This window comes from Dipodomys spectabilis, unplaced genomic scaffold (assembly GCF_019054845.1).
Source record: "Dipodomys spectabilis isolate Male_0828 unplaced genomic scaffold, ASM1905484v1 ptg000021l, whole genome shotgun sequence".
NCBI lineage: Eukaryota > Metazoa > Chordata > Mammalia > Rodentia > Heteromyidae > Dipodomys > Dipodomys spectabilis.
The window spans coordinates 221,339-243,865 of NW_024870698.1; the positions used below are offsets into that span (position 1 = coordinate 221,339).

At 39.8% G+C, this 22,527-nt stretch overlaps 1 protein-coding gene across 1 annotated transcript in view; it reads right to left on the reverse strand.

Moving 5' to 3' along the window:
* Positions 1 to 22,527, reverse strand: part of Bod1l1 (biorientation of chromosomes in cell division 1 like 1) — a 43,678-nt gene that overhangs the window by 19,347 nt on the left and 1,804 nt on the right. Inside the window, exons 2-10 of the mRNA XM_042674722.1 lie at positions 19,730 to 19,854; positions 15,812 to 16,002; positions 14,714 to 15,325; positions 13,329 to 13,478; positions 11,218 to 11,384; positions 9,897 to 10,008; positions 9,173 to 9,311; positions 8,216 to 8,288; positions 1,230 to 7,242 (exon numbers count right to left, since the gene is read on the reverse strand). Of these exons, the coding sequence (XP_042530656.1) occupies positions 1,230 to 7,242; positions 8,216 to 8,288; positions 9,173 to 9,311; positions 9,897 to 10,008; positions 11,218 to 11,384; positions 13,329 to 13,478; positions 14,714 to 15,325; positions 15,812 to 16,002; positions 19,730 to 19,854 (7,582 nt within the window). The remainder of the gene's footprint in view (positions 1 to 1,229; positions 7,243 to 8,215; positions 8,289 to 9,172; positions 9,312 to 9,896; positions 10,009 to 11,217; positions 11,385 to 13,328; positions 13,479 to 14,713; positions 15,326 to 15,811; positions 16,003 to 19,729; positions 19,855 to 22,527) is intronic.

The following is a 22,527-nucleotide window of genomic DNA, read 5'->3' on the forward strand; positions in this document are numbered from 1 at the left end:
CATATGATATATATATATATAAAAGCCCCCCCCCAGAAGGCTGCAAATTTTTTCTCCCTAAAAAGCTCATCCAGGATGGGGCATAGCTCAAGTGCTAGAGTACTTTCCTAGCAAATTCTAGTTCAATCCACATACTTCACACATATCCTTCAACTTTTACTTTCCACGGGGAAATGAAAAGGGGAGAGGAATTGATACACTATAATAGTGCCTGAGTCATAAAAAACGTTCCAAGCCGTCCATTTACTCCAGGCTAAATTCAATGGAAACATTTAGCTATTTTTAACTCATAGCATTATGTAATGTCTATATAAGTTCATGTAATGAAGAGGACTAAATCCATCAACCTCAGCTTCCTGAGGGCAAGGTAGATAGATAGCTAAGGTCAATTCCAATGTAAAAATCCAAGATGCCACAACTTATACTGTCAGAGTGGAAAACAGGCCAGCATTACCATGAGCTGTCTTTGCCTTATCACAACACTAAATGCTTGTCACACTAGTGTTACTGCAAACTTAGGTACACAGCTGTCATCCCCTGTTGACTACACTATGGTACAATAAATGATGGAGACTGTACCCTCGAAAGTTATCAATTACTTCTAAATAACCAGCATTCTCTGGTTTACCAAGAGGGAACATTAAGTCTTTTCTCTTAAAATATACAGAAATTAATCAACTAATGAATGAACCAGAAAGCTGAAGAGCAAAGAAATTTAGTCACTTTTAAGATTACAGTTATACTTCAATACCTGGGTTCTCCTGTGTCTTATCTCTTGACACATGAGAAATGAGTCTAAAGTTTTAACTTTGCATGTTTGTGTGTGCCAGTCATGAGGCTTGAACTCAGGGCTTGTTTGCTAATTGGCTTTTGTGCTCAAGGTTAGTGCTCTACCACTTTGAGCCACAGTGTCATTTCCAAGCTCTTAAGTGGTTAATTGTAGACGAAGAGTCTCAGACTTTCCTGCCTGGCTGGCTTTGGACAACAATCCTCAGATCTCAGCCTCTTCAGGAGCTAGGAATACAAGCGTGAGCCACCAGTGCCCAGCTTAAAATTTTAACTTTTTAAACACACTTTTTCTTTTAAGAGAAGGTCAATCTCCAATATTGAAGAATTATTTTTCAAGATTATGCAAGAAAAAAATATTCTATCATTCTGAACCAGGCCCATCTTTTAGAAAACTGCCTTAAGTATTACTGTAGAGGGCAGCCATACAATTAGATTCTCACCTATGTCACACACATTTTCTTCAGCAGGAACAGTGACTGCCAGGTTTCCTTCTCTGTGGCGTGATTTCCTTGTGCCAGTACTGTGTCCTGTTTTCTCAGCAGATGCTTCAGCAGTCCCTCTGCCACTGTGATCACTCTTTGGAGTTAAATCCTTTTCACCTTTCGGAGCTGTTGGAGCTACCTGGCAGGCAGCTGGAAGGTTAGCTATGTTCGGAGGTGTAATTTTTGACTCTTGGCCTACACTACCCTTGCCAGCAGCACTTTTCAAGTTGTCCCCAAGTGCCTGCTGCTCAGAAGGGTATTCTGCTCCAGGGTCTTTAGTGAGCGGTATATGGTCAGCTTTTTTAGCACCAGTATTTATTGTAGCCAAATGGCAACGATTGAGAGAGAGATCTTCTGCAGATGTCTGCTCTGGTCCTGTCAGATGGACAGGTGAGTCAGAACTCTTCTCCAAGACCTTTTCTGCTGAACAACGGGTTGAATTATTATCCCCTGCCATCTCGGCCTCTGAGCTTCTGTCATCACTGTGAATGGAACTCAGCAATACCTTTTTCTCTTCTGGATTTACAAGGTGCAGTGTACTACTGTTTTGTCCTTTTGCTGTGAATGGGCCTTGGCCAGGGCAGTCCCTCCCATACCTGTCTTTCTCTTTTGCACATAAAGCACTTGGCTGGCTTTGTCCCACAGAGGGTGTGTACAATGGCCGCCTTCCAGGACCTTCCTCAGTGCTCACTGCCATGACAGGGCCTGTGTCTTTGCCTTCTGTGAGTGGTCCAGGACACTGACCATTACTCTCTGTCATGAGGCTGGGCATGGGGACTTCACACTTGCTTACTCTGACAGTGACTAGGTCATTTCTGTCTGAGTTGTGGGCAGCTGGCTGATTATCCTTCTGACTGCTGAGGCCGGCACCCAGCGGCACATACTCTGCTGTGCTGGTGGAGATGATAGCGGCATCACTCGAGTCTTCTACTCTCTCACTGGTGGCCTGGCCCTCACCCCCAGGGACAACACCAACCATGACTGCTTCGCGTCCTTCAGAGGTGCTTGTGGAAATCATGGCAGTGTCGCTTGTCTCCTCTGCTGGTGTGACTGAGGGATGGACTTCTTTGTGAGGGGCACTGGACACGGCTCCTTCGCAGTCCTCCATGGAGCTGGTGGAGATGACAGCACTCCCATCTGTAAGAGATGGTGCGTTTTCACTTACACCAGAAACCGAGGCCTCATACTCCTCTGCTATGCTGGTGGAAATGAGAGCACACTCGTCCTTTTCTTCCTTGCTAGTTGAGGCAAGAGGGCGTCCAACTTCTGTGGGAGCACTAGGCATAGGCACCTCAGAGTCCTCAGTGCTTACCAGGTTTGGGCCTGTAGCTCTTTCCTCAATGGTTGCGACTGGCTGCTGACGTTCAGTACACTTGATGTCTACTGCGCTGGAGATAGGCACTTCAAATTCCTCCCCGATGCTCGTGGAAATCATGGCACATTCGTCCTTCTCTTCCCTTCTGCTGGCAGTGAGTTGATTCTCATTCCCTGAAACAGCACTGGGCATTGGGGCCTCAAATTCTTCCGCTTTTTCTCTGGCACCTTCCGTGTTTTCTTCAGTTCCCAGAGTACTTGAATGTCCTGCATCTACCATTATGCCTACTTGAGGGGTGTACTCATTTGCTGTACTGGTAGAAATCATCAAGCCTTTGCCTTGACTTTTACCACCAGTTAAACTATCTTGGTTGGAAATATCGCTGGCTGTAGCAGCCATGCGGCCATCACACTCTTCATTTTCTACTGAGGTGATGATGCCCTCGTCTTCTTTTTCACTTAGTGATGTGTGGTCAACTTCACATTCTGGGACTGCCCCAGACACAAGGACATCGTAACTGCCCCCGACCAGGCCAGTGGTGATAGTGCTATCTTCGCCCTTTTCCTTCCTACTCTGTAGACTATCAGTTGGATCAGCAGCTGCACTAGTCATGGGGCCTTCTGGAACGGGGGCCATGTCACTCTTGCCTGCAGCTGCACTGGTCACGCTGCTCTCGACAATCCCTTTGGCACTGGAGCAGATCTCTACCTCTTTGATTTCCTTCTCTGAGCCGCTCATGCTATCAATGTTACTTTCATTTGCACTCATGACAGTTGCTCCGACTTCTATGTCCACGAGCTCTACTGTAGGACCAATCTGACTATCTTCCCCTTCTGCACTCTCGCAAATTTCTTCTCCTATCCCTGTGCAGGTTGAAGCATGGCCAATTTCATTTCCTCTTCCCGTACTAGTCACGACACCTTCCCCTTCATCATCTTCTTCTTTTGCACCTGTACTGGTCACAATGTCCTCATCGTCACAAGGACTGGTGGCCACTAAAGGTACATCAGTGTTATCTTTGGCTACTGTGCTGCCCATCGCACTCTCTCCACTTTCTTCAGTCTCAGAACTTATTGCGTACCCTTCGCTGCTGTCTTCCAAGCCAGTGCAACTTGCTGGCCCTTCTCCATCTTCTTCTGTTATGCCTGTGCTAGTGACTGCACTCTCACCTTCCATACTGTCATTTCCAGAACCATCTCTGCTGGGGATGGAGCTTGTCCCAGGGGGTATGTTATTATCTACCTGGACCACATCGGCACCTGTAACAATATGCTCCTCTTGGGGCTCGGCCCCAGTCACTGGGCAGATAACAAAGTTATCATTTCTACCTTCTGCTCCTGTACATGTCACAGTACCCTCTGTTTCTTTTTTGAAATCCATCCGTGTCCTTTTTCCCTGGAACCCAAGGAGTTCTTCACTGCTCACAGATCCTGCTTGTATTTCTGTCCCAGCACTTGTAACTGCTCCATCGCTTTCAACTTCATTAATGAAAACAACAGTCCCCTCAATGATTTCTGAGTCTCTACTTGAAGAACCATCACACTTTTCTTCTGAACCTGCACTGGTTACGGCATCATCTTTTTCCTCTGTCACAGCGCTGTTTACATCAACTTCTGTTTTCAATGTATTGGCAGACACAGCGCCTGCTGCTCTGTCTTCTGATTCAGCCACAGTACACTCTCTACTTTCTCCCTCCTTGGTACTTGTGAGGAAAGTTTCGCTTTCTGCAAATCCTTCTGTGACAACACCCCCACCTTCTTCCGCTGCAGCAAAAATGGTGCATTCACTGACTTCCACTCCAGCCCCTAGGGGATTGTTTCTGGGATGTGTACCTATTATAAAGCCTTCATCCGCCTCAATGCTGGTGCAAGGCAAAGCCACTCCCCTCTTTGTGTTTTTTAATGAAGTGGTGGCATCCCCAGCCTTTACTGGGCTTAACGAGATGCGTTTGTCCTTCTCTTCAGTACTAGTAGCAATGGAAGTCTCTTCTGCTCTACCAGAACCATCAGCCACTTTTGGAGTTTTCCCATTCCTTTGCTCAGACACTGAGGGACCACTGGTATTTACCTCACTGTTTTCAGTCTTCTTCTGAACATCAGTTGATAGAGTTTCCATTTCAACTGAATCTTTATGCCTAAGTCCATCTGTTTCAGCATCTTTTCCTGTACTTATGCCTACCAAAGGATTAACAGTAATGTCACCCTTCTTGTCGTTTTCCATGGTTGTCTGCTTTAAACTGAGTTCTGTATTTAAGTCAATTTCTTTCTTGGCCACATCCACAAAGCCAGATTCTTTGACAACATTCTCGTTTTCTACCATCATGTCTGTTGACTTGTGAGCAACACTAATATTTGCTTTCCCTTGTTTACTGGCTAACAGAGTGGCCTGGTGATCTTCTGAAATGTGTTTTTTGCCAGCTATGCTTGATTTTCCTGATAAATCTACTGTGGAAGCATCACCACTTTCTTTGCTATAACTTGTCCTAGGGACTTCTGATTTCCTAACAGGCAAACTTTGGTTAGTGGTATCAGAGGGATCCGTAAGGGAGGTGCTGGCTATGCCACCTTCTAAAACAGTTCTGCCCAGAGGAGAAATCAGTTCTGAACCAGATTCTTTCTGAGGCAAAACACTCACTGAACCTAAGGCTAGTGAGGGATTTAAGTCTATGGAATGTTGAAGAGCAGTGTCTTCTTGACTAGTATGTTCTTCAGTAGGACTGGATGTGCTTTTCAAGTTCTGTACTCTATCGCTTTCTGACAGGGCATTAGAGAACATTTTGAGACTTGTCTCTGAGCCCGCACTCACTTCATGAGCTCCTCGCTGAACGGACTCTTTCTCCCCAGGATTTGGTTTAGAGACAGCATGCAATTTCTTGGTTAAGGTGCTGTTATGGTCAGCATGCTTTTCAGGATTGCTAGTAATTCCCACCCCACGGCCTGATTTACAGGCTGCAGTTGCTGTTTTTGAATCTACTACAGAAGTTCTTAATTCATCTTTGAGAACTGTGGTAGTTTTTGGTTTTGTAGCAAGGTCAGACCCAAAGTCTTGCTGGGAACTATTATGGCTGCTATCTTGAGTTTTAGAGCCTTCAAATACATTTTCAACAACTGCCTCAGAATCAACTTCCATTGGTTCTTGTTCAGGAATTGATGTGGTTTCACCACTTTTTTTTGGTCGCAGGAGAGAGGAACTACTGGGAGTGGCCAAAGTGTTTCCTGATAATTTTTCTTCTCTGGTCATTTCTTGTGATAAGCTTCCTCTTCGATTTTCACTTAACCTTCTATTTAACTTTTTTTCTATGACTGAACCATTCCCTCTGGTCTTTTCATGGTTACTTTCAACTTCTTTACCATCCTTATCATCTGGTTTGTTTTCTTCCTTCTTTTTCAAGTCTCTATTGCTGTGCTTCAAGTTTCTGCTTTTGTGTCCATCTGATAATTTCCTTTCCAGTCGGGAGGAGCTCGAATCTTTCTCACCTTTACATTTTTCCTTTGCCACCGGTAGCTTTGCTCTGTGACTTGAGTCTTTCTGTGTACTATGTGATAAAGAAGGAGCACCCTCTAACACATGATCAACACCAGCTTCTTCTAAAGGTCTGTCTTCAACTTTAGACTTGCGTTGTTTTTCTGAGTCAATTTCTTCTGTGTTCTTGTCTTTATCTGGTTTTGGAGTGATTGTTTGTTTTGTGATACTTTCTTGTAATTCTGTTTCAGAAACTTTTAATTGTTTACTCTGACTTTTTGATTTAGACTTCAATGTAAGTTTCTCATCTAATAAACTCTTTGTTCTTCGCCTCTCCTTGTGAACAACTTCTTCTGATTTTAAACTGCTTTCTAAATTAGTTGAGTCTGTCTCACACTTATCTTCTGAGTAACTTTCGCTTCTTCTCTGTACTGTGACACCATGTTGCTTGGAGCTAGAAGGATCTTTCTGTAATTTAGAATCACTTGATCTCCTGGATTTGTGTTCTGCCTTAGTTTTTTCAGATGATAAATGTCTCTCTTTTTTATTTTCTTTACGCACATTCTCATCTGTTTTTATAATATATTGAGAAACTGGTTTTCCATCTTTGCCCAACACTGATAATTTCCTTTCATTTCTATGTTTATTCTTTCGTTCAGCTTTGTCATCTGAAGAAAGTTTAGTTTGTTGATTTTGTTTCTGAATATTTTCCTCTACTTTTAAGCCTTTCTCAGAGTGAAGTTCAGACTCATCACCCATTTTATGTACACTGTCACCCTTGTATTTGTGTTTTGTAGGTAGTTTTTCTTCTGATGGAGTTTTTTCTTTTTCAGCCTTCTCTTTAGATTTTACCTCTTTCCTAGGTAGATTTTTCACATGTGGAATTTCAGAGTCATCTTTCTTTAGATATTTTTCATTTTTAAGTGAGCTTTTCTGCTTCTGGGTTTCTTCTGTTCCACTCTCGGAGCGTTCCACTTGCCTTTTTCCATCTCTGGTGTCCGTTTCTTCTGGTGCCCCTTCCGTTACAACAGGGGTAGATGTCCGCCTTTTATGTTCTCTTTCTACTTTGGATTCAATTTTGTTTTCATCAGTTGAATGCAAAGATTCTGAAAGTCTGCGGGTAGGTTTACTTGGCTCGCATTTTGCGTGGGCATGTTTCAGCTCCTTTGAAGATCCCTTTTCCTTTTCACAGTGCTATACAAAAGCAAAAGTTAAAATATGAGAAACACACACAAAAAAACAATCTTTAGATTCTAACTGAATATTTGGAGACAGTTAATATGTTGAGTACTGGCACTTATGAAGCGCTTCACTTGGTCCTTGGAGGGCAGTCTATGTTAACCTTTTTTATACATAGGGAAGCTGAAGCTTAGTGGCTGTAAGTAGCTGTGCTAGGAAGTCTAGTGATCTCGTTCTGAGCTTAGTATTCCTCCCACTATAACATAGGCAGATTCACATATTAAGATTCTTTTCAGAGTTATCCTGAGGCTTATGCATGTAGTTAAGAAGCTTCTTTCAAATCTAAACTGTGCCATAACAAATAATCACTAAATTATTGGGTTTTCCAGGAAATATTAAGATATTTTAGCTACAGAATTATAAACATGGATCTTTTGAGCAAGGATTCAAATCTAGTGAAAGCCAAGTTTGTCCCAAGAAAATCATCGAAATGGAAAGAGATGTATTTTTACATGGTCAAATTCTGAATATAATCTAGGTATGGGAAGGAAAAGAGAAGTAGTTATTATCTAGATGAAATGAGCTGGGCATTAGGGACTCACACTTGTAATCCCAGTTATTTGGGATACTGAGATTTGAGGATTACAAAATCAAAACTAGCCCAGGCAGGACAATCTGTGAGACTCATATGCAATTAGCCATCAAAAAAAGCCAGAAGTGAAGCTGTAGCTGAAGTGAGAGTACTAGCTTTGAGTGAAAAAGCTCAGGGACACTGAGTTCAAGCTCTAGTATTCTGCCCATAACATCTCTCTGTGCTTACCCTGCAGCAAACACAACTAACCAAAAGGAGACATCGAGAAATTCAGGCTATAACAGAATGGGAGTTTTTATTTAATCTGGAGGTCAAATATTATAGTCTTAAGTTTTACTGCAAAGGACTACATATTTGACCAAAGAACATTTGAGATAGGGTTTTACTAAGACATACCTCACTTGTTTTGAGAGTCTCCTTGGAATCTTCTTCAGACTGTTGTTTCTTTTTGGAATTCTCGTCAATGTTCCTAAACAGGAGAAACAAAAGTCAAATATGAACTTTCAATCTAATGTAAGAACTTCTTATGAAGGCTGAAAAGAAAAAAAAAAAAGCTTTCCTTTACTATGAATACTTCCTAAGTGAAGGACTTTTTAAATTTCAATAGAAGTAACATCCTCAATCAGGGAGAACACAGTTCAAATGTGGCATAAACTGACCTTGATGATTAAGGAAAATTTATGGAAACAATTTTCTTATTTGTTGAAGGTGAACAGTATGGATCACATTTGGGAAGTTTTATCATCTGTTAAGTAAGGAGGCCTTTATATTCAGTTTAATAAATTTATGAGGCAATAACTCTTACCAAATTCTACAGATTATCAACTCTCTTATTCTGAAGTCTAGAATTAAGTTACAAAATTGTAACTTGATATAACATCAGAACTGTAGGCCATGTCCAAAAGACTTCATATTTTCAAGACTCCCTTTGGTTTCTAATTCTTATATTATTAACAACAGACTCTGAGTTAGGGGACGAAGCATGGGATATTGGTAAAAATACCTATGTGAAAAGGCTAGAGAACAGATGCAATCATTATCCTAGAATAGAAATTCTTTTAGCATACTTCTAGAGCATCCATAAATTCTATGAAACTCTAGGGATAACTGTGTATTTATACATGTAAACTTTTTCTGGGGAGAAGTGCTAAAACATCTACCAGATAACAAAAGTAATGAAGACATACTATTTTGGAATTATATATGTATATATATTCATGTTTAAATATGCAATATAAATATAATAAAAATGAAATTTTAAGATCTTCTTTTTACTGCTATTTTCAATGTATCGCCTCCAAAAGCATGCTAAGAGAGTATAACAATTGGAACATGGCCTGTTAAAACATGTACCGTGAATCTTTTTTTCTTCTTTTGCTTAATGCTACTTTTTTCTCTAAAACCTTCCGTTCTTTAAGGACTTCTTTAATTCCAGGGGCTTTAGGTTCCAAACTCTTTGTTGATGATTCTTCTAAGTCCATGCTACTTTTGCCTAGGAAATAAAGCCATTAACAAAGTGTATTTCTGAAGAGAGTCCTATTTAATTTTCATTAAGGTCTTATACTCAGTATATAAAAATCCAAAATGGCATTCAATGGCTCTTAAGTTGTGCTAGAATCAACATAAAACAACTGAATTGCGTTTTATGCAATACACCAAGGAAATGAGGACAAACAGGGATCATGGGGTGAAACTGTGGTACAGCATATGATTATCATGCGTGAGGTCCTGGGTTTGGTCCCCAGTGCCACAAAAGCAAACAAACAACCACACCTATAAGCCTTCCCAAACTAGCATAAAGCATATGCTAATTCCATTAATATCACTATTACTTGTGTTAACAATCATGTCCCAGTGATAATTCATTCTACCATTACTGGAAAATAAATTTTTAGCTCATCAGTGGTATACCTTGTGACCTGATAGAATGCTTAACAGATATAGCAATACAAAGAAAAATACCAGATTAAGAAGGAAATCTTCTACACTTGAGAATAGATCATTTTATAAGTAGTGTAAGAACAATGTGAAATTAACCTATTATTACAGCTCAATATAATAAAATTATCTGCTATACCTTGATTCTTGGCTTTGGAAGACTTTGTCTTTTCTGCTTTCTGTTTTCGTTTTTCTTCAAGTTTCTCTCTATTAATTTGCCTTCGTAAGAGCCTCTCTTCTTTTTCTTTAGCCTAAACCCATAAAATACCCTGATAGATTATTATGCAATAGCAAAAGCACTTTGAAAGAAAATCTCTAAAACGTTTTAGGCCCGGGGTATAGGTTCAATGGTAAGAGTTTTTCTATCATGTGTGAGCTCCTAGGCTCAATCCTAAGGACCATAAATGTTTTAGTCTGTTCTTCAGTTGTTCATACAAATTATGGGGATCTATGAAAGACATACATACTTTGTATACATACATACTTAGGTGTATGCTTTAATTCAGAAGCTATCAAAAGAACAAGAGGCAGACATGAAAATTTTCCATTGTTTTAAGAAAGCCATTTGTTTAAAGAATTAGAAAGGTATGATTGTAAGAGATAGTAGTTAAAAATATTGTTTTTTTCTAATAAAAAGAAAGCTACGAAAGTATGAAGCATCACATGTATATAGGTAGGTCTCCATGAATTTTCAATTGTTCTTACAGAAACTGAAATACAAATTCAAATAGCAGGCTAGTTCTACAACTTTGACTTGTTGTGATCCAGACTTTAGACTTTAATTTTTTTTTTGTTGGTCATGGGGCTTGAACTCTGGGCCTGGGCGCTGTCCCTGAGTGCTTCAGCTCACGGCAAGCGCTCTACCACTTGAGCCACAGCACCACTTCTGGATTTTTGGTGGTTTGCTAGAGTTAAGAGTCTCATGGACTTTTCTTCCCAGACAGGCTTTGAACCATGATCTTCAGATCTCAGCCTTCTGAGTAGCTAGGATTAAGGTATGAGGCACTGATGCCCAGCTGTTCTCATTTTTTAAACTAGTGAAAACTTGTATTCGTATTTCATATTTAATGTTTCACAAATTGAAGTCTGCTGTTTAGGTACGATGGGATAAAAATTTTCTTTAAAAACATTCGTAATTCAATGTCACATTTTGTAATTCAAAGCCTCTTCAAATCCAAGAAATAGTGGGTTGCATTTCACTATAAATGCGATATTAATGGCTGCATAATGCATATCTTTACATGACTTGATCCACACTGATCCAAACATTTTCGTACCATGTACTACTCACTTGTATCAGTAACAAGAATATAAATACCTCTGTCACACATTTCTACTCTAGCTGGTTAAATGATAAGGCTTCTGAAGGTAAAACAAATATGTCTACTTACACACAGAATATGTGAATTTGTCAACCTAATGCAGTAGACAAAAACAATATGAGATCGAACAGGACTTACAATAGACTGTCGCCGCTGTTCTACAGTGAGTTCGTCATCAGAATCACTATAGTACTTTGAATAAAGATATGGTTTGTGAACATAAGCTTGCCGCACGCTTTTTGCTTTTCCTTCATTAGAATCACTAGTTTGAGCTTTTGTTTTATTCTGTTTGTTCTTCTCTTCATCTGGAAAACAGTAAATAGAAGTGTGCTTCTGTGATTTCTGTATAGTAGGCAGTGCAAGCAGCAAAAGTGGTACCAATGTGCATACGGAAACTTAATTTTAACCTTGCTCATTGTAACTGTAACCCCTCTGTACAGTATTTTTATAATAAAAATGTATAAAACTTAACATTTTAAAAGCTAAAATTCTTATCTTTATCAGTATTAGTAGCTTGAATAAGGTGTTTGTGCTTTTATAGGCTAATCTGAGAAACAAAGTAAATAATTTCATTAGTTACAGCTAGACCTTTGCCTTATTTGCGTATGACCTAGACGTAATGGGAAGTATCCAGTCAGAGGTTAATTGGTGGTTTCTGATGAGCTGATGGCTTTACTGATTATACCATTTTTGGTTTGCTTCTACAGGAACCTAAGAGTTCAGGTACTGAAGCCTTCTCAAACTAATGCTTCTTCACCCAATTATATGTTCTTTTGACAACGAGTTCAATGCTGTTTGTCAATGGACTTGAGAGGAATACTTACTTCATCACTGCTAGGTGGAACAAATTTATTTGAACCTGTACTTCCTGTGTACACTGAAGATGATTTGTTTCCATTTAACACAGGAGGAAGAAAAAAGATAAACTTGTTTTTCATGTCCTACCACTTACCACTCTGCAGCTTCTTGTCTTTTACTTTTTCCTGGATGCAAACAAAAGAATGAAAGATGGGCGAGATTGAAGAACAACTGTGGTATCAGAAGGTCCCATGTTTTCTCCCTCTGATTTTCTATGTGTTCTATCCAAAGCTACAAGCAAATTTTTAAGATGCTCTTGGATAGAAAATGGCAGATAATCTTTGGTTAATTTTAATTTTAAAGACAGAATTTGACCATGGGGTAAGGAGCAACATGAGGTACAGGTTAGAAACGCAAGTTAAGAGTTCTGTGCTGACACTCATGAGCTATGTGACTTCACACTGGCAAGTCTTACTGTACCGTTTTCTCACCTGTGCCTTTATTTCTAGGACCGTGATAAGGACTACAGGTCTTATATAGATCCATCTTTGAAACCCAAAGTACTCTGTCAGAATTAGATGTTTAAAAAAAAAAGTGCATAATACTCAAGTTGAATTCAGCCTGACCAGAGGGTCTAACTTTTGCCCTCGGCTTCTGGGAGGTCTTCTCTAAACTTTACAAGCGATGTTCCTGACTGGAGGACTTCTGTCTGCCTGGTAAGATCTTGAGTAGAATCAAGAAAGTAATTGCTTTAGGTCTTAAAAGTATCAGGCTGACTTTGGAGGGGCAGAGGCAAGATTAGACACAGAGACAGTCTACTATAATTCTTCAGACCCAAGTAGTTGGGGACCAAAGTTCCAGGGAACTCTAGATGACAACACTCTGGGTGTATTATCAGGTATGGATGCCAAGGAAGTAAGGCTGTCCACAGCACCTAAGGAGGACGAATGGAAGCTCCTTGTTTGAACTTCCCTGGATTTTGCCCTATTATCTGTTCTCTTACCTAATTTTTATCTGTCTCTCAGCTGTAATAAATCATACCCAAGTGTATATCAGAGTTTGATGGGTTCTGTGAGTACTTCCAGTGGTTACTGAATCTAAGGCAGGTTTGGGATCCTGAATTTGCAACTGATGCCAGACTTGAGGGTGGTTTTGTAAATAGTGCTTTTCTCTAAATGTCACAGACACAAAAATGCCATTTTCATATTAATTACCTTGCCTCAATCCTGCAATAAATCCCAGAGGATGGAGTCAAGAAATGGGATAACCACAGCTTGCTGAGGGCTAGTAACTCACCAAGGTTGCTCAGACAGACAATACTGGAGCTAGGACAGAAAGAAATCTTCCAAATAAAGTCTCAAGCTCTATTATGCTACCTTATGCCTCAGGAAATATCCATTAGAATATACAAATAAAGGTAAACAGAGGCCTTGTTAGGTAAAATGCTTTACCATCAGATGCAATCTCTCCTTCTTCCATGCTATCAGACATTATAACTTCCTCCTCAGTGTCTTCTTCAAAAGATGAAAGGTCACTGGTATGAACAGAACTAACTGTAATGTCTGTAAGTCCATCCACATCAGAATCTATCAAAGAGCAATCTTCAAGGAGAAAATAAGAGAAAATAAAATACCTGTTATGAGAATATATTCAAAGCCCAGTTCCTAAATTATACTGAAATTTATGCTTTAAATATATATTGGGTGGCTCATGCCTGTAATCCTAGATACGCAGGAGGCTGAGATCTGAGGATTGCAGTTCAAAGCCAGCCCAGGCACGAAAGTCTGTGAGATTCTTATCTCCAATAAACTACCAGAAAACCGGAAGTGGTGCTGTGGCTCAAGTGGTAGAGCGCTTGCCTTGAGCTGAAGAGCTGAGGGACAGCGCCCAAGCCCAGAGTTCAAGCCCCTTGACTGACAAGAAAAATAAAAAAGAAATTAAACTATTAAACAAGGTATATATAAATGTATATAAATGACACATATAAAACCAAATTTCCTGTAACTATTTCTTACCTAATAATGTAAAGATTAGGAATACCACTGAGGTTGCTTGGAATATGTAAACAAGGTATAAGAAGAATTATGAAGTCTATTCTTTGTTAACTTTTTCTGTGAATAGACATATCCTTATAGAAAAGACATTACATAGTTGTTGCCGCTTTTTCCAGGGGAGGTTTCACCTTGGCAATATTGGGGTTTTGAATTCAGAGACTTCAGATAAAATCCTGTGCTTTTGGCGGGGCCAGCCTTCAACTTCAATTCTCTTAACTTGGATTATACAGGCATGCACCATTATGTCTAGCATATTCTCTGAGCTAATTCTTCCCCTACCCCAGGCTATACCTGAATTCATTCCTTTAAGTTATATTTCCCACAGAGCTGGGATTATAGATGTGACCCCTCTCTGCCCAGTTTATTTATATTTATTATTTCCATTTCTTTTTCTTTTTATTTGTTGGTTGTAGGGCTTGAATTCTGGGCACTATCCCTTAGCTCCTTAGCTCAAGGCTAGCATTCTACCACTTGAGCCACAGCATCACTTTTGGTTTTCTGGTGGTTCATTGGAGATAAGAGTCTCATAGACTTTTGTGCCTGGCTGGCTTTGAATCAGGATCTTCAGATCTCAGCCTTCTTAGTAGCTAGGATTACAGCTGTGAGCCACTAGGGCCCAGCAATTTATTACTTCTATTTCTTTAAAGAAAAATAAAAGTTTTCAGAGTTTTCAAATAAAAGTATCTACTGAAAAGTTAAAATTTGAAGCCAAACTTGTTACTTCCCCTCTGTTCCACTTTATGCTCTTTACATTGTTGTAGTTTTGGAAGTTTTTAATATACCTTCTTTTGTTCCTTCAACAGTTTTAGCTTTACTAGTATTCTTTTCTGAAGGTTTTGAGCTCTCTACTTCTTTGTCCTTTGCTTGTTTCTCATCTTTTACTTTTTGTATATCTTCATTCCTTTTGGAATGATCAAATTTCTTTTCAAACTTTTCTTTCTTGTCTTTCTTTCTTTCTCCCTTTTCATTGCTGTCTGTTTTTTTTTCAGTTTTGTCTGTGGATTTGTTCTTTTGGTCACTGATTTCCTGTTGAACATCCTTGTTTAGCAGAATTAAGCCATTATTCTCTTTTGTGTGATTTTTAACTTCTTCAGCTTGGCAGGGGGGATCACTAAGTTCTTCAGACTTTAGGGCAGTTTCTAGGGTTTCCCCTCCAGAGTCAGGTACTGCCTTTTCTTGATCAGCCATGTCCTCTGACATCCTCTCTTTGTCAGCGCTAAGGTCAGTGCTTGGCTGAACCGAGAGTTTCTTTGATACTCTCTCACTGTTCTTAGCATTGGACGTTTCTGTCGAGGCCCGGGCAGCACTGGCTTCCTGGTTAAGAGAAGTTATGGTTTCCAAGATCGACATGGCATCATTGGCGACATTGGCACTGGACCCAGGAGCAGGGGCACCTTAAGAAGAAAAGATAAATTTTGAAAACAGAAGCTAACCACCTGTGCTCAATCAATGCCATGCTCATCTTGCTGTAAAATGCATGTGTGTGCAGACCATTTATGTGCTTACAGATTTCAGGTGCCAGTGCTAGCATTTGCATTCAGACTTCTCTACTGCCCAGCACACACAGTGTCTTTGGACGGGCACTGGCAAATCTGAGAATAGTTTAGTTTAGTTCCCAGAGAAGAATATCTTTTGTAATTACGTTAGCTCATCCATTGTAACACACACACATACAAACACATACACCCTGCTACTAAAATGCTCATTATTTTATGCTATACTGAAAAAAAAAAGCCAGTTGAGGAATTTGGGTATTATTTAAGGTAATTACAGCCTCAGTAGAGTAGGCAAATAGAAAATGCTTTAAAGAACCAAATATAACTTCATACTGGGTTCAAGATGAAAAGTAACGGAACTGACAACGAGTAAAAGCAAAGCACCTTGTGTAGTGACAGAAGAGTCTGGTTTCTCATCATCCGGGGCCGTGCTGCTGCTTGCTTCCTCTTTGTGATTTAGTGTGGCCAAAAACTCATGCACAGCTTTCTCTACCTGAGGTCTGAATGTGTGGTTGATCTTTGGATCCACAACCTGAGAAATAATTCGATCGATACCAGATTCCAGCATTCCTGATCTGATATTTTACAGAAAAAGAAAGAAATAGTTTAAATAACTACTTTAATGACTAAAAGCAAAATAAAAATATATTGGTCATGTATATTCTTCTTTAAATGGCCCCAATCCATTCACCTGGATGTAGAAAGTGTAGGCAATGGAAAATAAGTTTCATGCTAGGTGGTACTTTGGTATACTATACTATATTAAAGTTTGTAAATTTCCCATCATTGTGTTACTGGTCAAAAAATAAAAACACCCAACAAAATAAGACAAGAACACTTTTAGACCTGAACTGGAATGTAGCTCAGGGGCATAAGTGAGCCCAGGGTTCAATTACTGTAAACAAAATAAAACAAAAGAAGAACAGAACCAGACAAAAAAGAGCAAGCAACAGTACTGCAGACCAGAAAAATGAGCAATACTTTTCTTACCACCCTGACAATAGCAAGCAGGGATAGTCACTAGATCTGAGTTCTGGATCTAAAATAAATCCATGGACTCTTCAAATAACTACCCCTACCCTGCTGCAATTCAGGCGTTTGAACTCTGCCTTCTTCTTGGTAGGGAGGAGTTGTACCATTTGAGCTATACCTTCAGCTCCAACACAGTTGTTTTTAGAAAACAGAAACATGTCTTTTATAATAGGCTCTGCAGGAAAAGTGAAGAACATATACAAAGTATAATTTAATCAACTCTTTAAAAAAGAAAGAAAACTAAGGAGAACAAAACACAACTCAAGACTTCTGGCTTTATTTTTATTATCTTTCTGCTATAAAAGTGGATGACTTATTCGTTCAACAACTGTGTTATGAGTGTCTTCTCCGTAACAGTCGCCACCCTGACCACCCCCAGGCAGCTACAAAACAGACTTGGTCCCTGGTTCTGGTTTGGGAGGCAGATCAAAGAACTAAAATACAAAATGCTAGACACAAGCATACACCGTGTAGAAAGAAGAAACTGTAGAAGGAAACTACCCAATATGTCCAAGATAACTTGGGAACGTTCCACCAAAGACAAGGAATTTAGGCTGAGTCTTGATTTTTGAGTAAAAAGGGTAGAAAGGTTCTCTAGGTTGAAGCAATATTATGTACAGCAAGCAGAAGAGTGACAAGGATAATATATAAAAAAAAAGCTGTAAAAAGTATCTGAACAAAATAAGAGAACAGAATGGTGTTGTGAGAGGGGAGAGGCAGTCATTTCCAGCTCTGAGGACTGAGTCTCCGTCTACAGAATGGGCAAGGTGTCTGGCCTCACAGCTGACAAGTGCTATGCATGCATGCAGCTCTGTCTAGAGTGAAGGATGGATTAGCTTGTTCATTTCCTGCGGCTTCTTGGCAACCTTGTGACCCTATTTATGTGGGCCGTAGAGAGAAACGGGCCAATGAGGCATAAAGTAGGTTACCTGCTCTAAGATTAAAAAAGAAAAAAAAAGGTGATCCTGTAAACAGTGCCTCTAAGATGTAGCAAGTAGAGAAGTAATAAAAAAGAGGAATTATACAACAGTTCTGATTTAAGGCTTAAGTATAAAGGTATATATAAAATAAAAACAATCTTTGTACTCTATAATTGTTTTTTCTTCTCTGCCTGTCTTGCTTTTTTGTTTGCCAATAAATAAATAAAATACTAGAAGGAGGGGATGGTTGGGGGAAAACAAAGGAGGAGGCAACAATGCTCGATAGTAACTGTAACTCCTCTGTACAGTATTTTTACAATAAAAAAGATACAAAAAAAATACTATTACTTTTAGTTTTCCTCATATGAACGTCAATGCTGATATTATACAAAAGTAGAATCCAGCTGGGTGCTGGTAGCTCGTCCCTGTTTTACAAGCTACTCAGGAGCCTTAGATCAGAGTATTGAGGTTTGGAGCCAGCCAGTACCTAAGTCCATGAGACTCTATCTCCAACACAGAAAAAAGCTGGTAGGAGGCATGACTCAAGAGAGTCAAGCAAGCCAGTCCCAGGAGAGCAAAAGACATTAAGCTCAATCTCTGGAGCAAGGGCAGGGAGCTGGGACCACACTGATTTATTTCAGTGGGCTCACTGCCTTGCAGGCATGGCGTGGCCATCACTACTTCTCCACAGTGGGGAGAAGCCACAGCTCTGGGTTCAAGGGCAAAGCTGAAATCCTGGCAACTGGCATTTTACTCGTTAAAGTTGCCTCCTTGTCTTTTTTAAATTCTGTTAAGATCATTATTCAAAGTTATCTAGGATTTTCAGATTCTGTTTTATACACGAATGCCTAAACAAAATAAATATTTCTCTCCTGCTGAGTTAGGAGATTAGCAGAACCATCTGAAATTACCAGTGTTAGATAGCAACTGCAGATGGCAACCTAACAGTCGACAGAATATGTATGACTGCATATGAAAAACGGTTAGAAATTATGTATTTACATGGGCTGGTTGGCCCTGCATCATCACTTTGCATATATCTAGATAAGCTTTTTCTTTAAGGAAGTTTTCTCTTTGCTGTGGATTTTTGTGGCAAGGTCTTTGCTAGGCAAAGCATTAAATGAAAGCATTGTATAATCAGTATGATCCTGTATAAATGTGTGTGTATGAGTGTGTGCATACATGCACAACGTCAGTAATGCTCCAGTTCCTATGCTGTTTGGGTAACTTTTCCTGACTGCCTTTGTGGAAATGAGTAACCATCTCAGCCGGACATCCAACAGACACCTTCTAGTCTCTTCTTCTGGAAACAGCTTTTACTTTTCTCTAACGGCTGTTATTATGCAGTCCTCTAATGGTGTCTTTTGATCTTACCAAGAGTCTTTCACAGGTCCCTCAGCCTTTAAAATGCAGACAACACAGCTACTGTAAAGTTCCCTCTCCTTTTATTTACAAGGAGACACAGTCCAAGCCCCCAGGTTCCTGGATTCTAGTATTACATGGGGATAAATGGGTCTTTTGAGGTGTGAATTTTTATTTCTGGGTCTTCCTGAAGCTTGGAATATCACACTACATTGGCTTTTGATTCCTATGTGACAAGAGGGAAATTAAGAGAGGGCAGGTATAAAATGGACTGTCAGTTTAAAAGTTACATTTCATTTTCAAAAATGTGCTTAAATATAAATATTTGTCAAAGCAGGAAGACTAGGTATTCTTTAAATAACATATCCGTTTGGGAGGTGGAGGCTGGGATAGATCTTTTTGTCGTGGCAAATATGTTATATTCAAAAAACAAGTACAAGACTGTAAATCAAAAATACTTTTTGGAATAAATCTGGTTTTTTCCCCAGGATTTTTAAACATTTCAGTTCTTACTCTTTTCTCCTATGTTCACACAAAATGACTCACAGATCTAAACAAACCCTTTTCCCCCTCTGTGTTACTACATAAAAGACTTAAAAATCAGTAAAATGCAAAAGTCAAAAGGGAGCAGCTCTATTTGAGGCTGGTCTCAGATCAGGGGAGAAGTTTTAATTTCAGTGATTTTTAATAGTGTCTTTATTTGTAAAATAAGAACAATTAAGTGTACTATCTCAGTTTTCTTTTTAGCATGTTATTTCTTTCAGAAATTTCTATAGGGTTTCAAATGTTTGGTCTTTTCAAATCTGCAAGGAGAAATGTGATTAGGCTGTATTACAAAATTATACTGCATCAGATGGTTCGCTGCATTGAAGCTTATAAAACTACCATACCAGGAGGTAAATAAATTTCTCTTTTGTGTGAAAATTCTGCTTTCACACAAAATAAGACTTTTGAAAGCCTGCCTAGGAGCCCTTACTCCGTAACTTACTTGAGGACTTGCTGTCGAATATTATTTCTGAGCTGGTTCTTATTGAGATGGGGACTCCAGGTATGAGTTGCCAAGTGGTTTGCAACGAAGTTGTCCACGCGCTGCCTCAGATTCTGATAGGCCGGCTAGGAAGAAGAAAACAAACAAAAATGCCAAAGATCCTTAAAGTGATACAATACCAACACCTGTTGGGAATGTGACTATCTTTAACAATCTTAAAATCTCTTATATTAGTGTGTCAATAAAGTTCCACAGCACACAACAATCTGATTTATGACACTCATTCAAATACTGCCAATTTTGTCAAAGACAAAACTAGAAACACAAACAAGAAAAACTATATATAGAAAAAGGACTAGAAATAAAACACGAAATCCAGTTAGTTGTTTGGAAATGAAGAAAGGAGAGAAGTGGAGCAAGTAACTCATGGATGAAAAGGCGTTATTACAGCTGGATAATTCAGTTTCAAAGTTGTGCAATGTATTTGGGATGACACTGGCTCTCTTTGCAGATACAACTCATATAGGAAAAGAATGTGGATGCAGGTAGGGTCAGAAGCATTTGTGGAACCCATACATTGGTAGTCTTAGCTGGTTGGAGAAGCGAATACCAAGAGTAAAGAAATGAGGTTGGTGACATCAACTGGGCTCAGTGCTTGAAGGCTTATATTTCTGTATAAGAAGTCTGAAAACGGGGTCAAGAATGGAAATCCATTTCAACAATGAGTGTAGTGATATGATAGCTAACTAGAGTAATGAAGTTTTGTGGGGTGGTCGAAATGCACAAAAAGGCACTAGGTCTTGTCCAGGAATGATTTCTATCTCCTTGCTCCCAAGGTGGCATTTGGCAGGGTGAGAAACATTTTCAGTTATCACAACCGAGGAAGTACTATTGGTATCCAGGAGAAGACAGGGGACATTCTGTAGTGCACAGGACAGAGGACAGTCCCCAGGGCAAGAACTACCCATTCCAAATGTCAGTGTTACAGAGGCAGAGAGAGGAGACACACGGTACATCATTTTCATTTAAAAGAACATTGCTAGAAGGAAAGTATGAACACTCAGAAATGCACTCAGTACCTTCATTTTTTCACCTTCCCCACGTTCTGCCATTTGCTCCACTTCCCTTTCAGAGTTTATAGTCTAGCAGTAAGTTCTTACGCACCATCCTCCTTTCTGCTTGTCCATCTAGCAAACTTCTCACCTTCAGAACTCAGGCTAACCTGTGGAGTCATTATGACTTATTCGTGTGGCTCTTCCTCCACGTCCCTACTGGCTTCCAGATATACCACGTTCCAGCAATTCCTGCTCTGCTTTGTATTTTGGAGAAGGGGAGATATGAGTCTCCCAATGAAGTGTATTCCTGGTTCTCTCTCATAATTTTTGTTTTCACACAGCGCATCATACTGCTTGACAGATAAGCAACTGAAACATTGTTCTGAGAAGACTAGGTAACTATCTCCAACACAGGGTGATAAAGGTTTTATTCCTAGGAGATAAATGTATCTGTTTTGCAGGCTTTTGCTCAAGTCTAGCTTCTACACAGTTGTTTCTCATACTCCTCTCCAGGTATTCAAAATCAATGTGATTTCTTTCTTTCCAGTGAAAGCAAAAAACAGGTTTTCATTCACATATTTCCCAAATGTAACCAACACTGATTAGACTTAAAAATTACAATGCATTTAGCATTCTCAGTTCCCCTTAAGATGTTCAAATCTGAACTACCTATTGGTAATTTTTCTTGAGTCCAAATTTTCCCTATATTAGCAAATTCTGTCAGCACCAGTGTCAGAATACATCCAGAACCTGACTGCTTCTGACATTTTTTTTTTTTTTTTGGTCGGTCGTGGGGCTTGAACTCTGGGCCTGGGCGCTGTCCCTCAGCTCTTCAGCTCAAGGCGAGCGCTCTACCACTTGAGCCACAGCGCCACTTCCTGCTTCTGACATTTTTGACTACCAGCACATCCATGGCATCTTACCTCGTCTAGATTACAGTTGCTGATGCTGTCTCTGCCCTTGCCTGCCTCAATTTTATTTTCCAATAGAGTACAGTACACTTTCTAAAATCAGGGTAACTATAAAATTTGCTACCCAAAGTATATCAAGAATGAGCATAAAAGAGAACATTATGAATAATTATCCACGGCCAACTCATCTAAAATACAAGTCAGGTGGGTTTTTCACTAAAACCCTGCCTATGGCCTCACAGTTAGCGTACACCTAACAAGCAAAACAACTAGACTAGCACCTGAAGCTTGCTAGACCTGTGAAGGGAAGGAAAAGCACGCCCAGCTCTCAGCTCTCGGCTCTCAGGGGGCTCTGCTTCAGGTCTTATGCACTCACTCCCAAGGCTTGCAACTTGGAATGCAGCCACTTTGTCAGTCCTTTAGGGACAGCTCAACTATCACCATACTCAAAACAAAGAGAACGCCTCTTCACTCCTGTCTTGCCTTTTCCCACAGACCCTCCACAGGTTATTTAGTAGCTATTCTCTGCTAGGATCTAAGTGCTATAACAGCAAGAGGACTGCTGGTTTACAGTTGTGTCACTGGTGCCTAAAACAAGTTGCTCAGTGACTGTTTACTGGAGTTGCATGAATAAAGTGATCAGGAGCCTTTCATAACTGAAAAATTGTGTCAAAACAACAACTACTACTACAACAACAGAAAACCCCACTAGGCTTCCTTCAGATATCTGGGAACTGGTAGAACACAATGCGAGAGGCTTAGAGTGGCTGCATCTAGCTTGGATGACAGTTGACCCCCCCTCCCCGCAAAAAAAAAAAAAAAAAATCCAAGT